Source organism: Rhipicephalus microplus, chromosome 5 (genome assembly GCF_043290135.1).
Source record: "Rhipicephalus microplus isolate Deutch F79 chromosome 5, USDA_Rmic, whole genome shotgun sequence".
Classification (NCBI taxonomy): Eukaryota; Metazoa; Arthropoda; class Arachnida; order Ixodida; family Ixodidae; genus Rhipicephalus; species Rhipicephalus microplus.
This window is the reverse complement of record NC_134704.1, coordinates 98,808,968-98,827,358: the sequence shown is the minus strand read 5'-3', so window position 1 is coordinate 98,827,358 and position 18,391 is coordinate 98,808,968. Positions and strand designations below refer to the sequence as shown.

Genomic DNA, 18,391 nt, shown 5'->3' with positions numbered 1-18,391 from the left:
AAGCGGATAGAGCATGCGTTTTCGTGTGGCGGCAAATCGGTCTCGGACCGATTTTTTTCATTCCGGCCGCATGGAGTGGTTTTCCGGCCGCTTAGGGGGTGAAGCTAGTGAATTTCGATTTCATTCCTATGAAGGCCAAGTGGGAACGTGCCTTCAGTATCCAGCAGATTTCATCTGATTTCTTTTGTGATGTCCTTATGACAGAATCATTGCAGAGTGTAATGATATGAAACCCCGAATGTACACGAACAATAAAAAACAACCACAAAAACACCTAAGCTAAACTGAATAGTTATTGATAGTGGAAGAGGTCTGAAAACGTTCATGAACGGTAATATTGACTTAGAGCAGGAAGTAAGTTGCAATTTAGTAGGTTGCAACAGAAAGTGAAAGTCCTACAAAAGGGAACGGTACCCGTATGTCGGTGCGGATTGCGTGACGATGCGTACAAAGGAAAGAGATGAGGTCATCATGTAATCAACGAAAATCACCATCTAAGCACTCCGTACAGATTGTAAAACCGGCGAAGCTTGAACATGCGGCCGCAGGTGGCTGCGCAAGCTGCAGCTGAAGCTAAAGATTCGCTAACACCTTTTGAAAAGGTGTCTCACCGCTTAATGCTTCTTAAACTCCCAACTCTTAATATTGACCCTAGCATCTTGAAGTGGAGAAAATGTTTTCTAACTGACCGTACTCAATTTGTAACCGCTAATGCTGCCGTATCCTCCCACTGTGACGTTAAGTCTGGCGTTCCTCAAAGCTATGTTTTGGTTCCCTTGCTATTTCTAATATATAATAATGACTTACCTACCGTTAATAATATTTCCAATAAACTTTTCACTGACGATTGTGTCGCATACCGTGAAATAACTAGTCTGCATGATAACCTCGTTCTTCGTTCTGATCTAGATAACATATCAAAGTGGTGCTCACCATGGCTAATATAATTAAATCCCACAAAATGCAAAATTATGACTGTTTCACATCGTTCTGATGCATTCATTCCTCTCAGCTATCCTATCAATAACATCAACCTTGAATACGTAACCTCGTATAAGTATCCCGGAATTCCCATAATGAATAACCTTTCGTGACATACACACAATCAATAGATCACTAACAATGCCAATAAATCACTCGGGTACATAGGCAGAAACTTTTCTAATGGCCCATGCCATTTAAAATTGATACTTCACAACACACTCATTTGATCTAAACTTGAGTATGCGTCTTCTGTTTTGGACCCCGGTTTAAAAACACTAAAACCATTGTTGAGTTCGTTCAAAATCAATCAGCACGTTTCAATATGTCAAACTATTCCAGCACAGCTAGCGTTTGTTTAATGAAATCGGATCTCGGTCTACTTAAGTTGCAGCTGAGAAGAAAAATTTCTCGTATATGTCTTTTTCAAAAATTATTCACTTTAACAATTCAATCAAACAGGAGTTCATATCACAATCGTCATACATATTGCCACGTCTTGATTATGAGCATAAAGGTTTCTTTCCTCCCTGTCGCACTAATGTTTTTTCCGACTCCTTTCTGCCAAAAACCAGTGCCGAGTTGAACCGCTTTCCCTCCTTCATCTCCTGCATTGAAGACTCATCATCATTCAAAACTGCACTGACAGATTATGTTATGTGCTTTAGACAACTTTTTGTTGTTAAACATGTATTCTCACTGACTTGTATTTTTACGTTCCATATATACTGCATTTTTGTTGTATTACCCAACTCCTGTGTAACGCCTTTATGGGCCCTGAGGGTAATAGAAATAAATAAATGAAATAATATAAATAAAGTACTGCTTGAGAAAATCCTGCCGAAGGCACGCTTCGGCCCCGGCAATCAGTTCCCGACATTATCACGTTGACGCTTTTCTGCCCGCAGCCCTGCTTCCTCGGCCTTTCGTTGTCACTTGCATTCGGTTAGGAAGGCGGCCGGATTGTCGTTGCGCCGTTGTGGCTAGCGCTTCGCAACCCGGGCCTGTTCTTGTACACGGACTTCTGCCTCGGCCCGGCGAACATGAATACTCTTACGGATGTGTTCTTGACGCTGCTCTTCGAAGGTTCTTTGCTGTTCGGAGTTCGTGCGATCCACGCCCTCGCACGATCCATGCCCGCGCACATCAGCTGCATTCTAGATCGTACGTTCGTACTATCCACGCTGCATTTGCTGTGCGCGGGCTCAGCGGCATGAATGGCCGTGAAGGGTGAACGGCGTGACTGGCGGTCCATTTTATGGCGCGGGCGCTTCGGTGCGACGTAGAGAACAACGAAACTGACGGCATGTCTATTGGAGGCCATTTATCGTTGGGAACAGTGTATCATTTTACCTAGCCATACAAAACTTTCGCTAGAATAGCGCAATATGGGGTGCAACAGACGCAAGTAGGAAATTATATGGCGTGTTAGTAATAAGGGTAGTTCAATGGTCGCATTCATACTAGTACCACTTGTAGCTCTGCTGCCAGTGATTGTTTTTACTGCGTAAACTTGATGAGTGCAGGTTCCTGGAGCCGCAGGAGGAGGTGGTGGAAACACACTCGTCTCCATTCCGATTCCTGTGTCTGTGCCGATGCCCATGGGCCAGGCAGGTGGAGGCAGTCAAGGCGGACCAATCGTCATCACCTCGCCTCCACCGCCAGCGCCTCCCAATCCACCACTTCCACCTTACCCTCCTACTCCAAGACCCGGAATAGCGCAAGTAAGTCGGTTTGACACGCTGGTTGCGCGCCACACTAGTTGAACTAGAAAGCATTGAAAAGAAAAAAAATATATGGCAAAGTTTCTTTAAGGTTGGTTTAAAGCCAGTTTAAAGCCAATGAATACAAATACACTCCATGCCCTCCCTTAAGAAAGAAAGATACAGTGGTGCAGATGAAACAGATCCATACAGAGTAGTCCTGCTGAGTAGTTTACATTCTAACTGCAAGTATTAAAGGGGTCGTGCAACACTCTTGGAACATGTATCGTTCTTCGGTTCTTTTGCTGCTGTGGAATGCGCTGATATTGTTGTGCAAATGGAAAGGCCGAAATCGACATTGTTATAATTTTACTTCACAGGACAAACTAGTTTGACTTCAGGCTACGACGACACACAACGGCTATTTTTGTTATGGGAAGTGGCGTCGTGTCATGTGACGTGGTGAAAGAGGTCATTCACTTTTGATTGGCTTGACGCGACAAATAGCGTGCAATATTTACTGTTGATTTCATTTTCTTGAGCCCATAGCGAGCCATAAAGGAGGAATAAAATTGCGTAGTCATCAAAAGTACGTAAAGGTCTCCAATAAAAAAAATAATTTCTCGTCGTTCAGCGTAACCGTGTAACGTCGCTGTGACTTTGACGATAGTTGTAGCACGAGAACGAAACGACGACACAGAGACAAGAAGGACTCGAAAGACACGAGCGCTAACTTCCAACTGAGTTTATTGCGCAGAGCGCGAAAATATATAGAGGAGGCAGTACCCTTGTGACAAAAACCATATGGCACAAAGAGCAGAACATGAGTAAAAGAAAAACAAAAACAAAAGCACAGAAAACGGCAAAGAAAAATCTATAAGGAAATGAAACAGAAAAGTAAAGATAATAAAACTACTTGCGCGCACCGAAACCTTCGAGGAACCTTAGTTCCTTCTCGGACAGAGCCACGGAGGGCTTGCTAATGCAATGCACCTGTTCATGTGCCATCTGCGCGGCCTCGACAATCACTGGGGTGCGCTCATCGTTGTGCTCCACAGCGTCGCTGTGTCCTTGAAAAGGGGCACACAATTGCACTCAGTGCAGTGCTGAGCAAGAAAACCATCTTTCCCGTTTATAACAATGTTAGCGTGTTCTCTCAGCCGATCATTCAGACACTTTCCGGTCGTTCCGACATAACAAGCACCCCATGAAAGGGGGGTCCTATAGACAACTTCCCGGGAGCATGCCGCATACCTGTTTCTATGTTGAACTCTGCATTCCGTTGATGACTGCGTTTTCAGGGGGTTTGTAGATTTGGTGAGGCTTAATAATTTAAACGGTGCCGAGAGCAGGACACGAACTGCAACACGTTTTCCGATTTTCTTAAGCCTGTGTGATATCTGGTGTTTGTATGGAATCACGACTATCCTTTCACGTTCTGTATCTATGTTGCTCGGATTCTGTCGCTGCCTCTGCTCTGCCTTATTATTCCGCAGGATAGTCTCAGCAACGAAAGCGATAAACTCCTCGGGGAAGTCCGAAGCCTTAAGCCAGGAAGCTTGAGCTTTAAAACTTGCTTTGACTTTTATGTCACAAAATACTACAAACAAAATAATGCAATACAAACAATAATAGGCTGGCCAGGACCAAAAAACGTGTCTAGATTATCGCACTTTTGCAATCTTGGCTGAGGAGTGGTAGGTCGAAATATTGAGCTTTTAATGTATTCACGCTTACCTTCAAAAAGTTGCGCCAGGTGTCGCGTTAGTTAACAGCTCGCTTTCACAGGATGTAGCGTCCATGCTGATGGTGCTGCTGATGAACCACGTGCGCGAGCGAATCGACGGGACGTCGCCGGACGTCAGAAATCAGCAACGGCTTCGAGACGAAGAAGTTGCAGCCGCCGCGGCAAACGCAGCAGTCGAAGCTTTGAACAAGGCCCAGCTACCTAAAGAGCCCATGGTTCCTGCTTGGATGTTCCGGGAGCTGCTACCCGTTGGCGGAAGGAGGTCGAGTGTTGATCTGGACAAGCAGAAGAAAAAGAAGAAATCGAAGAAGAGGAAAGATGGTCTGAGCTTTCCTGATACATATATCACTAACGCATAGCAAAGAAAAAAGTGTTAGCGGTGATAACCAGACGCCATGCACACCGCCATCACAAGCACGACCCGCCTAGCCAACCATGTAACAAGGTACCCTGATAGTATGCAAAAACAATGATTGCTGTCTCCAAGTGAATATCCTATAAATCATAGATAAGCGATGTGCGACACAAACTATTGGCAAATACAAATGTTACGAAACGAAACAGAGTGAGATAGATAGATAGATAGATAGATAGATAGATAGATAGATAGACAGATAGATAGATAGATAGATAGATAGATAAATAGATAGATAGATAGATAGATAGATAGATAGATAGATAGATAGATAGATAGATAGATAGATAGATAGATAGATAGATAGATAGCCAAAATGCCTTTTCTGGCCATTCATTCCAGATGCACCTCTAGAGGCCCCAGAAACACCACCACCACTGGTTCTGCCATTCTCAGTGCCCGATGCAGATACCCAGGTTCCGCCTAGTGTGCAGGTCGAAAAGATCCCTGCTGAGTCTCCGGAGGAGTCTTCTATTCTCAAGCCTGAGGAGTCACCGGAAGAGTGAGTGCTTTCTCTCTCTCTCTCCCTCTCTCTCCCTCCCTCTCTCTCTCTCTCTCTCTCTCTCTCTCTATATATATATATATATATATATATATATATATATATATATATATATATATATATATATATATATATATATATATATATATATATATATATATATATATATATATATATATATATATATATATATATATATTGCTTCATAATAGGTTGGTAGGCTAATCATTAAACTTCGTGAAATTAATCAAAGTTGGTGATCTGGCTAAACTAATGCTTAGGCGATCGAAAACAGACAATACGTTCTAAGGTCAGTTCGTAGAGTTCACTGTATTTTCAGGTGTTCCACAGGAATCAGTTTATGTGTGCTCTGGTAGTTTTTATATACATCGACGATATCTTCATAATAATGTAATACCTCATGAGAATGAAACTTTTTGCAGGTGACTGCCCAATTCAACGCAACGGTAAAAAGCGTGCACAATCAAGACAGAATAGATAGATATGTGGGGTTTAACGTCCCAAAACCACCATATGATTACGAGAGACGCCGTAGTGAAGGGCTCCGGGAATTTCGACCACCAGGGGTTCTTTAACGTGCACCCAAATCTGAGCACACGGGCCTACAACATTTCTGCCTCCATCAGAAATGTAGCTGCCGCAGCTGGGATTCGATCCCGAAGCCTGCGGGCCTGCAGCCAAGTACGTTAGCTACTAAACCACCGCGGCGGATAATTAGGACAAAATCAGTAGTTGCTTGAGAAAATTGACCCAATGGCTTGAGTTACAGGGTGTCAAAGTGAACTATAATAAATTCAACTACACACATATGACTGAAGAAACAGTCATGCCGTGGTGGTCTAGTTGCTAAGGTACTCGACTGCTGACCCGCAGGACGCAGGATTGATTCCCGGCTGTGGCGGCTGCATTTTCGATGGAGGCAAAAATGCTATGGGCCCGGGTATTCAGATTTGGGTGCACGGAACCCCAGGTGATTTAAATTTCCGGAACCTTCCACTGCAGCGTCTATCATGTTGGTTTCGGGGCGTTAAATCACACTTATCAATTATCATCATCGACTGAAGAAACAAACGTTGTGCATTTTCACTCTTGCGTAATTTGTTAGAACAACATCAGCGATGTAAGTCTTTAGGAGTCTCTCTGGCGCAAAATTCGGCGTGGCATCCGAACATACAGTATTTCCGCTGAAACTCGGACCAGATATTTCTTTTTTCGGGACAAACATTTCATCAAACAATGTGATACAATATGTTCGCTGAAAATCTGACCAGATATTTCTTTTCTTGGGGTAAACATTTCATCCAAGTATGCGAGACACAAACATGGTGAATTACTAAAATTATATTAGTCCAATAATAAAATACTTCGGTGTTGTGGAGCTTTCCTCACTGCAACCTGAAGACAATATTAGCAGAAAGTTCAACGTCATTCCACTAGCTTCGTACGCACAAATTACCGCTGGTGGGCGAATTAACTGATTGAAAGTGTGATATGTGTGTGTGTGTGTGTGTTTCAGGATACTGCACAGACAACGAAAAAAAATAATAAAACGAGCACATAAAACAGCTAGGTAAACGAAAAGACGTGTTTTATTAACAATTGTGTTTTGCAACCATACTTAGCTCTAGTGCTGTGTCTGGTTGCCCTTTTGTGATAATCAGCTGCGAATTAATTTTGGAATGTGTTGCCAAGTTTTGTGGCAAATGCAGGTGATGTTTGCTAGTTCGAAAGATTGTCGCATATGCATTGAAATTATCACGTCTTCACTTTACTATAGCTGGAGGTTTGCTTTGTTAGTATTTATTTGTACCCTCAATGTAACGAGCATCAACAGCAGCTTGACAGTAATATTGAAATATAGACTAAATAAATAAATGAATAAATAAATAAATAAATAATAAATAAATAAATAAATTTGCGCAGACCCCACGTAACTTAGGAATCGACGTTACGTGAAGCATGCAGAGGGAAGATAAGCGTGTCGACACCTTTTTGTTGAGCGACAAGTGATGAAATGGCGCTGAATATATTTACATATGTCGCATGCACACATGTATGTTGAAGAGCTGCAGATGTTTATATAACCAGTTGTTCGCACTTGTGCAACGATCCCATTAGGATCATGCCTATTAGCAACACCAGAAGCTAATATGAAGCGCTGATGATCACGAGGATGCTGGCCCTGGACACTGCTACATAAATGAACTTCAGCGCATGTCACCTAACCACAATCGACGTTAACGCGACGTGACGGCTCTATTAAAGGAGTACCTACGTAGTGTTTATAAAATTCAATAGGCAGCACTGCGATCACTATTGACGTTTCACGAAGATAAGCGTCAATTTGAAAAGTCGCTGCAAAACCTGGCATAGCTCTGTGGTAGAATGCTTAATTTTCACGCAGAATGATTTGGTTCGATTCTAGCTGGGACCCTGACATTTATTCTTTGCAGTCGTTGGGTCGAGGCTACCGATATCAGGTATTTCGTAACACTCGCGCGTCGAAATCGCCCATGTGCGTTCTCGTCGTTCCTCGGTAGATACTGTCAATCACCTGTGGTGCATACTCGCATACCAGCGGCACATACTCGTTCGTAGGTACATGTCTCTGTCTGGCGGCAAGTGTTTGGTGACGCGTTCAACGAGAATGTGACATTATTCGTGTTTTAACTAGTGCGTCATATTCGTCTAACCATCTTACTCTCCCATGCTAATTTTAGTCCACGTCAAGTCAAAGGGATGACCATGAGAGCACCCAAACGTAAGCGGGTAGATATATATACGGATACATATATACGCTAAAAGACGCCGAAGTTCACAAATAATTGCTTTGCATTTAATAACAATTACTGTACTAGCACAACCAATTAACCTGTAACTTCAACCGCAGGGAAGAAGAGACCAAGACCGGAACGTTCCGTGTTGCCGTGCCGTTTTGCGATTTGATTGGCTGCTACTTGATGGTGATCATCTTACTAGGCTCAATTATGGCGATCAACGTGGCGTTCATGATTGCCCCCGAGGAAGTGACAAATTTTTTCTGTAAGTAAATGTGAACTGTCACTTAGCGTAATCAATATCGAAATCAACACCATTTTTTTCCGTGAAGCATATCCTGTATAGCCTTTTTTTTTTTGTTGCTGTTGTTCCGTATTCTTTTGGCGAGCGGTCAGTAACAAAGATTTAGAGTGAAAGCGACGTAAACAATGTCATATATCACGCAAAATGCAAAAAGTAATAGAGGAAAGGCTACTGCGGCTAGTTTTATACGTGTGCCTATGTATGGCAGTGTGCGTTCAATGCAGGTGGCCATGCTTGGAAAGTGGTTTATTTTTTAGAGTTCTCCCTTTCAGCGTACTCATTATCAGGTGGCGTATTTTGAACGCTAATCCCGCATAATTTCTCATGTGACTTCATTCTGAGCAACGATACCGATACAAATACATGTTAGACCAGGGTTTGTAAACAATTATGGGGTTACTATACTGGGGATCAGTATTTCTTAGAAAATACAACGATCGTTGCAAACTGTCCAGTAAATGGTGACCTAATCAAAGATTTACTTCAAAGATTAGAAGATTAGATTAGAATCAAAGATTAGAAGCTTTAGAACGTCAGTAGAAGTTGTCAACTTTAGAACCTTTGTCTTCAACTGATCTTACGTATCAATAGTAATTAACAGGCTATTCATATCACAATAATTGTTCTTACGAGATGCGGTTATCAAAGTTAGGGACAACCCCGCCACGGTGGTCTTGTCGTTTCAGAGACTCGGCTGCTGATCCGCAGGTCGCGTCATCAAATCCAGCTCTTCTGCAGCAGCACTGTTGATGGAGGTGAAAGTGCTGTAGGCTCAAATTTGGGTGGACGTTAAAGAATCCCAGGTGGTCGCAATTTCCGGACGCCAGAACTACAGTGTCTCTCATAATCGTATCTTGCTTTTGGGAGATTAGACCCCACATTCTTCTTCTTCTTCTTCTTCTTCTTCTTCTTCTTCTTCTTATTATTATTATTATTATTATTATTATTATTATTATTATTAAAATCAGTTGATTGATATGATTGATCGATTGATTTTTGGGATTTACCTTCCCTAAAACACGATATGATTATGAGAGACGCTGTAGTGGAGGGCTCCGGAAATTTCGATCACCTGGGGTTCTTTAACGTGCACACAAATCTGAGTACACGGGCCAACAACATTTCCGCCTCCATCGGAAATGCAGCTGCTGCAGCCGGGATTTGATCACGTGACCTGCGGGTCAGCAGCCGAGTACCTTAGCCACTAGACCACCGCGGCGGGGCTATTAAAATCGGTGATAAAATATATAAAGAAGAAAGAGTTCAACTTAAAGCTGGCACCAGAACTAAGGACCATTTTACGCAGCTTGTTTGTTTAATTAAAACAAGACGGCGCCACCACTGCATCGTTACCGCTCCCTAACACGACCCTATTGACACCATGGCCTTTGGCGTCATAGATTTTACTAGAAGTACTTAGAGGGGATTCTGGAACTGCGGCTGTTTAGCCACGGTGAGAATAATGGTTAGTACACAAGGTTGCCGAGTCTTCGTGCTTGCGGCTTGAAACGCACTTGTGGCTTTGTTCACTGTTGTATTTTGGTTTTGTTTCGAATAAAAGTCATAGCTTCACCGCTAAGACGAAGAAATGAACGTGATAGTTATAAATCGGAAGGACACGCGCAGAATGACAAGCACATTGAAGAGTGCCCCGCGCACAGATGACGCACGAAACCTACTTACAAGTACAGATGATCGCAAATAAGCGTTTTAGCTGTTACTTGGCTGTGCCCTGAAAGCGCGCTCTTTTGGCAAATGGAGACTGTCCAACAATTGCAGTGATTATTGTGCGCCCGGTAACTACAACAGAATCGTTCCGGTGAAATCCCAAGTCCAGCCCAGACGTACGATCCTCCCCACCGCGAGATAAAGGTGGTAGAGCGAGCGTCCACACCCTCCTCTCCGCGAGGCAAAATACGCGTGGGATATGAGAGCGCGTTCCACCGCGTCGTGACGATGTGCCGACGCGCGTTCATTGCGCTATTGTGCTGGTAATGCTGAAAACATGATATTTCCCCTAAGATACCCGTCAACAGCGGTAAGTGGTAGATATAAATAGCTTCCCGTTTGAACGTCGAAGGATGCGCCTTTCCGTGGCTCAGTGGCTAACGGCTATTTGGGCTAGTTGGTTAAATTTCGTTGTAATAAGGATTAATGGCTCGCACTCACGTTTCAGAAGTCCCAAGGTCGATTCCTTGCGCCGGAGTCTTTTCCTGGGTTATTTTTCTTGTTGCGTTTTCATATATATATATATATATATATATATATATATATATATATATATGATCTAACAGACAGTAATGCCAAGAAATGTACAGGGGAAGTTATTAGAACCAATGGAATTTAAATAAGAAGAAAGAAAAGTGGATGAAAAAATAACCAGCCGTGAGCAGGAATCGAACCTACGACCTTCGAATAACGCGTTCGATGCTCTAGCCACTGAGCTACCACAGCGGCCTCAGTGGTAGTTCAGTGGTAGAGCATCGAACGCGTTATTCAAAGGTCGTAGGTTCGATTCCTGCTCACGGCTGGTTTTTTTTTTCATCCACTTTTCTTTCTTCTTATTTACATTTCATTGGTTCTAATAACTTCCCCTGTACATTCTTTGGCATTACTCTCTGTTAGATCACATTAATATTGTGTTAAAACACGGAAAAACGAGCCCTTAGGTATACACTTCTTTCACTTATATATATATATATATATATATATATATATATATATATATATATATATATATATATATATATATATATATATATATATATATATATATATATATATATAGAACTTGAAGGGAAGGCACGACAGGTCCGGGTATTTTCTATATTGAGTTAACTTGCAGATAGCACATAAGAAAAGGATCGTATTTACTAACGTTTCGGCCGTGGCACGGCCTTCGTCAGAGTAAGTAGGTATGATACAATGCAGCCGCTTTTATAGGCTCACGTGATGAACTCTCGGTATAGCAGCTAGGACAATCAAAGCAAAAAAAATGGTAATCTGTGAGAACCTTGTGTTGATATGACTGACATGTGACGGGTGCATGAATATACAAGTCTCAAATTTCCTTGCGCACATATATATATATATATATATATATATATATATATATATATATATATATATATATATATATATATATATATATATATATATATATATATATATACATACATACGTTTACTAATAGGAAGAGTAACGGCGACGCTGACGCTGGTGGCAAAATTCAGCCGACAGTGTTCACATGATTGCTGTCGCAATAACAAGAACGTTTCGTTGTGAACTTCGTTATCTGATTTGAAGCCTAAAAAGCTTGGGTGGTGAAGTGCATGGGCTGAAGATTTGCTGTACTTTACCTTGCGACAAAGTGGATTCAGGCTACATGGAGCCAAACGGATCATAAATAACGAAGTTGAGACAAATTTGTGTACTACCTATTATTCTCATGCTGTCTGAAGCACCGTACGTTGCAGCTTCTCTATACAATCTTCTCTATACAGTCAGAACTTCATTTAGTGTACTTATAGGAAACTGTGCAGTTGAAACTTCTTCGAGTATTGTAACTAGTACTCGAAGATTTATTTTATGAGCAAGCCAGTCATTTGTTTCGTTGTTATCAAATCTAGCATGCGGGGAAAACCGATGCACTGAATGCGTATTTATTATTTTTTGTATATAGGCTTATCATTGTCATTCTTGGAATGGCCCCAGTCTGAAGCACATGGTGAGCATATTGAGAGCCAGTGATCTCCGGAGACGAGCTTCCTTTTATTTCTCCGCATCTTACTAGTGTAGCTGCACCCCCCTTCCGGCTGTATTGACTGATGGTTTTTTTTTATCAATGCCGCCACGGTTTTAGCTCCGCTTGCGGTTCAGTGGTGCAGTAGTTGCCGTGAAGCGGGCAGGAGCCAGCGTGCAAGTGTCTGGGCTCTCGCTTGCCGTTTACCTGGGCGATATTTTGCACGTATAATGACGCAGATGAGATGATGTCATGACTTGGGCCCTAATGTTAGATATGCAGTATGTTTGCTCTTTAGAGTGTTGAGGTCATGGCAAAAAAAAAAGAAGCAGTAAGTTGGATGACAATGAATATATTGTGAAAAATTGCGCCATATCAGGTCCACGACCTAGCTTAGCGTGATGCTATGCAAAACTGATACATTTTCATAACATGTTGTTCATTGCTATTGCATTTTTCTCTGTATATAACTTTTGTTGGTTTATCGCTCAATTTCCTCCTATTTCTCACGTTGGTACATAAATATTATCAAAAATTCTTTGCGTATTCCCTCATGTATAATGAATGCTCCAATGGGGTCCTTGGAGTCAGTAAATGATGGTCATGCCAATTATAATAATAAATGGAGACAACAAAACTGAAAAGTCAAAATCAGTAATGACCACGGAACCCGTGACTACAAATTCCATAAAATACAGATTCAGTTCTCACAACGCATGACGCACAGCACACTTGTAATACACATATGCGCACACAGTATTATACGAAGAACTGTTGGCGTTTTGTATTCAAGTATTTTTACTAGTGTGTGTGTATGTGTTTGTACGTTTAAAGCTTCTAGACATCTAAACCAGATTTTGTTTACTTCCATGTTTTCACGTTAAATAATTTGCTGCGTGGATCCACAAGTAAGTCCGGGTGGATTTCTCTGTAAAAGAGCTTCTTGTTTGCCGATAAATTCCAGCGTTAGGACAACATTTTCAGTGGAGGTGAAAATTTCAGGGAATTCGTATACTTACATTTAGGTGCACATAGAGAAACCTCAGGCGAAGGAAATTTTGGAAGCTCTTTATTGCGACGTCCTTCAGAATATATGGTAGTTATGAGACCTTGAATACTAAAATTACATACTCAGTGGTTACCATGCTTTATACGCTTGCGAGCGCCATGTCTAGCATGAAACAGAATGTAGCGTATGGTTACAGTTAGGACCAACAACAAGTTTTTATAAAGTACAATTTAGGAGTAAAAACGTTTTGACGTCAGACATCAGTAGATGGCTCATATACACATTTCGGGGTCACCACGTATTTCGCGTTAAAACGACGGACAGCGCGATAAGTGCATCCCTGTCTGAAGCGACCGTATTCGCTTTGACTAGCGTCCTGTACAGTTGCGCTTGATTGCATCCAAAAATAGTTAGCTGCTGTGGCCTTTCATGGTATAAAATTTCCACAGCCGTCATTGTTTCGCCATATCGACAAAACCAAACTTTAATAATGTCCCGTCTGCTGCATTTCACGAAGAAATATTTACGCTATATCACTGATGACGTGTCCGTTATGATTTTGGATAAATATTTCGACATTTTTGATGACCCGTTGGTCATTTTGTAGCGTAAACGACACTGTTCAATCATGAGTATTTTCGCGTGACTTGCCGGGCGCGGAACTGCGCATGTCCTAAAAGCAGTGACGTCAAACTGCGCCGGAGAAGGTCTGAAAGCTCCTCCTGGAGTAACGTGTCACTAGTGGGCGGGTGTTTGACTCCCGTGAGCTCGCTCGCTGTAGTCTGTCCCTCTGTTCGCCTGCCTGCCTGCCTGCCCGCCCGCCCGCCCACTTGCCCGTCCGTCCGTCCGTCCGTCCGTCCGTCCGTCCGTCCGTAGCTCGCGCCGCGTATATCCTGGCATAGCCGAACTAAACCACTGCAAATCTTTCAAGTATTTCTTTTTTCGGTGGCCGTCGCAGGTGAGTTGGGTGTTGGAGAAAACGCATCCAAGCAAGCCCGCCTTTATGCGGCGGAGGCGAACAACGACACCGGATCACAGGCCTCAGACGAGAGTTCAGGCATGCTTCGAGTAAGTGCGAGAAGCGACAAGAGCATCTTCGACATCGAAGAGCCCGAGCTCGGTGACGACGAGCCCATACCACGCCGCATAGGGATTGACCCAGTCGAGCAGTCGTCACTTACACACTCCGCCAGCGAAGTGACGCTGCCAGAATTCGTCAAAGCTGGCTTCACGGCGAGGGAGCGTTGCTCAACGGGTAAGGATTGAACCCAAAGAAACAGCATGTCAATAGTACTAGCAGAAAGAAAAAAAACGATACAAGGGGTAATTGATTGTGTGCGGCGGTAGCTCCCACGCTACGTCAAGGACGTACAACACGACGGCTTACGTGATGTCAAGGAGTATAATCACGCGGTGACTAAACTGCTTCCGTGTGACAATAACAACGATGGATGGTTATTGGGCAGCTTATGCACTAATAGCGAAGTAATTAGCATGTGATATACAGATAACACTAACGTAACATCATAAATTTCGCGTACCACTATTTTGGTGCCGTAACATTGTCACTTCATCGACATTAGGGCATGCTGTATGAAGATGGTTACAGTTAGGGCTCCATGTTCTCGGATAATTTTTTTAAAAATTAATAATCACTCAAGGTTGATGTTTTTCACAATTTAAATTGATCTGAGCAACTACAAGTTTAAAAGGGCATCTTCAACGTTCAAAGGGTCTTTACGAAACTGAGAATCCTCATTCAACAGCAGCGCGCCTCCACCAGCGACCGCAATTCATGCATAATAGGTGAGGTTTTACGTCCGAAAGCCACGATATGATTGAGTGACACCGTATATAGTATATGGCTCCGCAGAGTTTGTCAATCTGCTGTTTTGTTTAACCTGCACTGATATCACACTGTACACGGGCCTTTATCATTGGTCTATATCGAAATGCGACCACCGCGGCCTGAATCAAATCCGCAAACTTTGGGTGAGCAACCAAGCATTGTAGCCAGTACATCAACAAGGTGAACAAACAGCTTCGTAAAGCAGGCCTTAGTCTGTCACAACAAGAGTTAACGTTGTAGTAATACGAAGAAATGTTGGTGTTTTGCATTCAAGTATTTCTACTAGTGCGTATATAGTGTTTGAACGTTTAAAGCTTCGAGACATCTAAACGACTTTTTGTTTGCTTCCTTGTTTTCGCGTGAAATGAGATCTGACACAAAATTTTATGTATATTTTTTTCGGGAAATCTCTTTTGAGCGAGTGCATGACGTTTTTTTCTCTGGAGACATTTTTAGCGTGGTCAGTCTCAGTTGCGATTTGCAAGAGCACTGAGCTTGGCAGGAGCAGCTTTGGGTAGCCAAAAATTGGCCCCATATCTGCATATTATACTGCAAATGTCGTCGAAAGACGATAAATTTGCGTCTGGAGTGAGTCAACAAAACGTCTATTTGATGTTCTGCGCAAGAAAATTGCTGAATGGTATTCTGGAGGCGCTGAGTCAGAGTGCCTGGAGCGTGCAGCGGAGGCGAACGAGCACATCAAGTCACGTCACACGTGGACATGAGCGCTATCTGGCAGTTATCTTGGAAAACGAAGCGCGCGTGGCGTGCACGCCCGTCTCGAAGGTAATAAGGTGTAGAACGCAAGGCGATGGGTAGGTGCCGCCACCAGGCCGTCTTAGCAAAGCGTTGGAAACACTCGCCTTTTCATGCAAGCGTTGCATCGTCAGCGCAGCGTGATAAGCGCTACGGTCCTTTTGTATGCTTTTGTCAGTAGAAAGGCACACATAGTGACTATTGACTTGTTGTTACAGTGCCTCAGATACGCGCAATAATTGTTTTTTAATTGAAAATCGCACAGGTATGAACGCTGAAACTTCAGCCATACTGGCGGGCGCTGCGGATGGGGTCGGGGGTTTGGGTTATCGTTAGGTGCCGTTTAGACTTTAGGGTATTGTTAAGGGTGGACAAATAGACAAATGGGCAGACAGACCAAAATTTTTCCGTCGAAAGTCCCTAAAAATTACTATCGTCATTAATAAACACAAGTGGCTATGTGATGACGCAAATCTGTGACGCGGCCGCCGCACGAAAAAACATGCGTTTGTGGGTGCCGCGCTGGCAGTCAGCGCAGCCAGTACACGCGGAGCTGCAGGCCGGGAGGAGAAAATCGCAGGTAGCGCAGGCGCAAGGCGCGTGCCAGCAACCAGCTAACGCAATCTGGGCCCGTAGCTATCTGTACATAGTCTCTCCATTGATGTAGGCATCGCGATGGGCTCCGCATTTCGCTATCAGACGGTGTGCACCTTAAAGTTCAATAAAAGCATGTTGTAGGCTTTATTTTCGCTTGATATTTCGAAGAAGTTGCGTATGTCTTCACGCGAATTTGTCTCGCTCATTATCTCACCTCCTTAATTTTGTGCCAGTGCTCGTTTAAGGTTAGACTTCATGAAAAATTTTGAAGCACTGAAAGTGTTATACTAACAGTTCCATTATTTATCATCAATAGGACGAGAGAGCATGCCAAATCATCTCTGAGAAATTTCACTAGGTGACAAAAGGGTTCGGAAAGCAGTAAAACCTGAAACGCTGCTCGAGTAGCACCTATCCTAAACAAGACATATTGGCGAGCTCACAGCAGAGCACACCAGCATCTTCATTGATCTGATGAATAAGTGCATAAAAAGCAAAAGAAATGACGTTATGAAGAACAATGCAACGCATTTTTATTGGGGATAAAAAAACTACCGCAATGACTCGTAATACAATAATAAACAGTGAAGGTTTGTGTATAAGGAATTAGTGAAAAATAAACCTCATTAAACGCCGAATTTTCTCTAAAAATATTACTGCGAGAACACAGCATGCTCGTTTCAGCGTAGGAATAAAGCAAGCTACGCCCCCTAGAGCTCTGGCGGACCTGCCACTCACTCGTTCAAGAGAGATGTGCTGGTGGCTTTCATTCTATCTGTAAGTACGTATCTCTTAGTGTAATTATATGCATATTATAAAATAAAAGATTGTCATTATCACTGAGAAGACTACGCTCGGCTAAGCAGTTATGTGAAATCCTTTGCTGGTATTTGAGTGGAAGTTCCTGGTTTCGGCTAAAACCAGTGACACGATCGTGTGTCCAAACGAGCGTCCCCTACCTGACAACCACAAAAGTTGCTTGACGTCCTGGAAATGAGCAAGTATGGTTGGATGCGGCAGTGATGTGAATTCTTTCTGGGTCAGAGGAAAGAACTGTGGGTGGAGCTTACGAGGGGCTTTTGTAAAGTTCGTAATACTAATGTGATCGAGGCGTATACAAAAGGCGTATACATCATCATCATTATCATCATCATCTGCCAGACTACGTCCAGTGCAGGACAAAGACCTTTCCCATGTTCTGCCATCAACTTGGTTCTGTGCTTGCTGCTGCCAATTCGTGCCCGCAAACTTTTTATTCTCATCTGCCCACCTAATTTTCTGTCTCCCCCTAATCTGTTTGCCTTCTCTAAGAATCTAGTTATTACTCTTAATGACCAGCTGTTATCCTGTCTACGTGCTACATGCCCAGCCCATGTTCATTTTCTCGTCTTGATTTCAACTATAATATCCTTAACCTCGGTTTGTTCTCTAATCCACTCTGCTTTCTTCTTGTACACCTACCATTTTCCTTTCCATTGGTCGCTGCGTCGTCTTCAATTTAAGACGAACTCTCTTTGTAAGTCTCCAGGTTTCTGCTCCGTAGCTAAGTACCGGCAAGATGCAGCTGTTATATACCTTCCTCTTGAGGGATAGGGGCAATCTACCTGTCATGATTTGAGAGTGCTTGCCAACTGTGCTCCACCCAATTCTTATTCTTCTAGTTACTTCAATCTCGTGGTTCGGCTGCGCGGTTATTACCTGCCCTAAGTAGACATGGTCTTTTACAACTTCAATTGCACTATTACCTATCTCGAAGCGCTGCTTTCTTTCGAGGTTGTTGTACATTACTTTCGTTTTCTGCAGATTAATTTTAAAGACCCACCTTTCTGCTCTCCTTGTCTCACTCCGTAATCATGAGTTGCAACTCGTCCCCTGAGTTACTCAGCAATGCAATGTCATCGGCGAAGCGCAGGTTACTAAGGTACTCTCCATTAACTCTTATGCCTAACTGCTCCCATTGTACGACTCTGAAAACCTTCTGTAAGCAC

At 42.9% G+C, this 18,391-nt stretch overlaps 1 protein-coding gene across 1 annotated transcript in view; it reads left to right on the top strand.

Annotated features, from left to right (window-relative positions):
• The window catches only part of LOC142817524 (uncharacterized), a 95,007-nt gene that overhangs the window by 31,859 nt on the left and 44,757 nt on the right, over window positions 1-18,391 (top strand). Inside the window, exons 2-6 of the mRNA XM_075894553.1 lie at window positions 2,508-2,705; window positions 4,473-4,752; window positions 5,189-5,348; window positions 8,260-8,411; window positions 14,133-14,456. Of these exons, the coding sequence (XP_075750668.1) occupies window positions 2,508-2,705; window positions 4,473-4,752; window positions 5,189-5,348; window positions 8,260-8,411; window positions 14,133-14,456 (1,114 nt within the window). The remainder of the gene's footprint in view (window positions 1-2,507; window positions 2,706-4,472; window positions 4,753-5,188; window positions 5,349-8,259; window positions 8,412-14,132; window positions 14,457-18,391) is intronic.